Source organism: Salvia hispanica, unplaced genomic scaffold (assembly GCF_023119035.1).
Source record: "Salvia hispanica cultivar TCC Black 2014 unplaced genomic scaffold, UniMelb_Shisp_WGS_1.0 HiC_scaffold_1435, whole genome shotgun sequence".
In the NCBI taxonomy this organism is placed as follows: Eukaryota; Viridiplantae; Streptophyta; class Magnoliopsida; order Lamiales; family Lamiaceae; genus Salvia; species Salvia hispanica.
Genome location: NW_025951733.1, coordinates 17,506 through 20,131, shown reverse-complemented (window position 1 = coordinate 20,131; position 2,626 = coordinate 17,506). Strand labels below are relative to the sequence as shown.

Genomic DNA, 2,626 nt, shown 5'->3' with positions numbered 1-2,626 from the left:
TACTTTTCTAAAATGGAGGGAATACTTATTTAATGATTACGTAGAAGTCATCCACTCACTCAATAGTCACTACATCAGTTACTTGTTTTGAAAATAATGGACTCCGACTATCTGAATGGACTTTAATGCATTTGAATATTCATCAAATTCCATTTGCAAGCAGAACCAACATCACAGCGCCTTCCTTTTGACCATCCTGTAAACAGATAGTCATAATTACACGTTTAATACACCGATTATTTAATTTCATTCACACCCAAATTTCATTTAAAGACTACAAATTAAATTGCAGCACAACTTTCAAGGCCACGAACGAGCTCAGCACCTTCCTTTTGACCACATATTCATCATAGTATAAGTAGATCATCATTAAGCATTCAATTCAATTCAATCCACACCAAAAATTTCCACTTAAAGCAGCGTTAGCAGTGCAGTCCGGCCTACTCTGCACTCCCTTTCTCTGCAACACACAAACATACCTCTAAACATTATTCAAAAATGGAAGGCCGCCTCCACCAGTCAAAGTCTAAAGCCAAAGCCGCAGCCGCTGATGAGAAGGCATCCGACGCCGTATCAGTACCAGTATACCTGACAAACGCCTTCTTCTTCACTGTGTTCTTCTCGGTGGTATACTTTCTGCTTCTCCGGTGGCGGGAAAAGATCCGTAACTCAACACCTCTCCACGTGGTTAGTCTGTCTGATATTGGAGCCATCGTGACGTTCGTGGCCTCATTCATCTACCTTGTTGGCTTCTTCGGCATCGGCTTCGTCCAGTCCATCGTCATTCCCCGCGCTCCAATTGACGAAGAAGATGACGAGGAAGAATTCGACCGCTTGATGGTGAAGGAAGATTCACCAAAACTCCCCTGCGCTGCCGCTCCCGCTCCCAAATCCGATGATGATATTCTTAAGAAGACTGAGGTTAGCGCCGACGACGAGGAAATTATCAAGTCGGTGGTGGAGGGGAAGATCCCCTCTTATGCTCTAGAATCAAAGCTGGGAGACTGCCACCGTGCGGCCGCCATCCGCCGCGAGGCATTGCAACGCATCACAGGAAAATCCCTGGAGGGGCTTCCCTTGGAGGGCTTGGATTACGAGTCGATCCTTGGACAGTGCTGTGAAATGCCAGTGGGGTATGTGCAGATTCCAGTGGGCATTGCTGGGCCGCTGTTGTTGGACGAATGTGAGTACTCTGTTCCAATGGCGACCACAGAGGGCTGTTTAGTAGCCAGCACCAACAGAGGGTGTAAAGCTATATATGCCTCCGGAGGGGCCACCAGCTCCCTTTACAGAGACGCCATGACAAGGGCTCCTGTCGTCCGCTTCGGCTCTGCCAAGAGGGCTGCTGAGCTTAAGCTTTTCCTTGAAGATCCTCTTAATTTTGAGACCCTCTCCCTCGTCTTCAACAGCTCCAGCAGATTCGGCAGGCTGCAGAGCATCAAATGCGCCGTCGCTGGCAAGAATCTCTACATTCGATTCTCATGCAGCACGGGCGACGCCATGGGAATGAATATGGTTTCTAAGGGTGTTCAAAACACCTTGGACTTCCTTACCAACCAGTTCCCTGATATGGATGTCATGGGTATTTCTGGAAACTACTGCTCCGATAAGAAGCCTGCTGCAGTCAACTGGATTGAGGGCCGTGGCAAGTCAGTTGTGTGTGAGGCCGTAATCCAAGGAGACATTGTCAATAAGGTGCTCAAGACTGATGTTGCTTCCTTGGTGGAGCTTAACATGCTCAAGAATCTCACTGGCTCTGCCGTGGCTGGAGCTCTTGGGGGCTTCAATGCTCATGCTAGCAACATTGTCTCTGCAATCTACATAGCCACCGGACAGGATCCAGCACAAAACATTGAGAGCTCCCACTGCATAACCATGATGGAAGCTGTCAACGATGGCAAGGACCTTCACGTCTCTGTCACCATGCCTTGTATTGAGGTTGGGACCGTAGGTGGTGGGACTCAACTCGCCTCTCAGTCCGCTTGCCTCAATCTGCTCGGTGTCAAGGGAGCCAATAAGGAGGCTCCTGGATCCAACGCCCGCCTTTTGGCAACCATTGTCGCCGGCTCAGTTCTTGCAGGAGAATTGTCTCTCATGTCTGCCATCGCAGCCGGCCAACTAGTCAAGAGCCATATGAAGTACAACAGGTCTAATAAAGATGTTGCTAGTATCAAGTCTTGAGCTGCTGAATGAAAAAGACCAGTGAGACTCTTGTTTTCATACAATAACAATGCTAACCGTTGTAATAATGAAGGGGATAGACTCAATCAAATAGTACTAGCTTAGAACTTTTAATTTTATTATTGATTCAATTATTCGATCAGTTATTCTTTGGTAAACTGTGCCAATTACCTTTGTTATTTTCTACAAAGAACGCTATCGATTTAATCAACTCCATAAAAAAAAAAGAATTAAATTGCTAGAAATAGGAAATTCATCGTCTAGAGAATTAAAATCCAGACAATTCATACTACAAATTAGAAGTAATCCAAAAAATTAGCCACGCATGGCCTAAATACAAATACCACCGTGGACAAATATTCTGTTGGATGGGATAAAGACCAGTTTCGATTCTTTCTTGTGTGGATCCCTGGGTTCTCCGTCTGGGAGTGTAAGATAAAAATAA

At 46.0% G+C, this 2,626-nt stretch overlaps 1 protein-coding gene across 1 annotated transcript; it reads left to right on the top strand.

Annotated features, from left to right (window-relative positions):
- The first annotated feature begins 380 nt into the window (after window positions 1–380).
- Window positions 381–2,339, top strand: LOC125198417 (3-hydroxy-3-methylglutaryl-coenzyme A reductase-like). Its single transcript, XM_048096764.1, has one exon. It carries the CDS (start codon window positions 499–501, stop codon window positions 2,179–2,181), a length of 1,683 nt encoding a protein of 560 aa, XP_047952721.1. The 5' UTR covers window positions 381–498; the 3' UTR covers window positions 2,182–2,339.
- The last annotated feature ends 287 nt before the right edge of the window (window positions 2,340–2,626 follow it).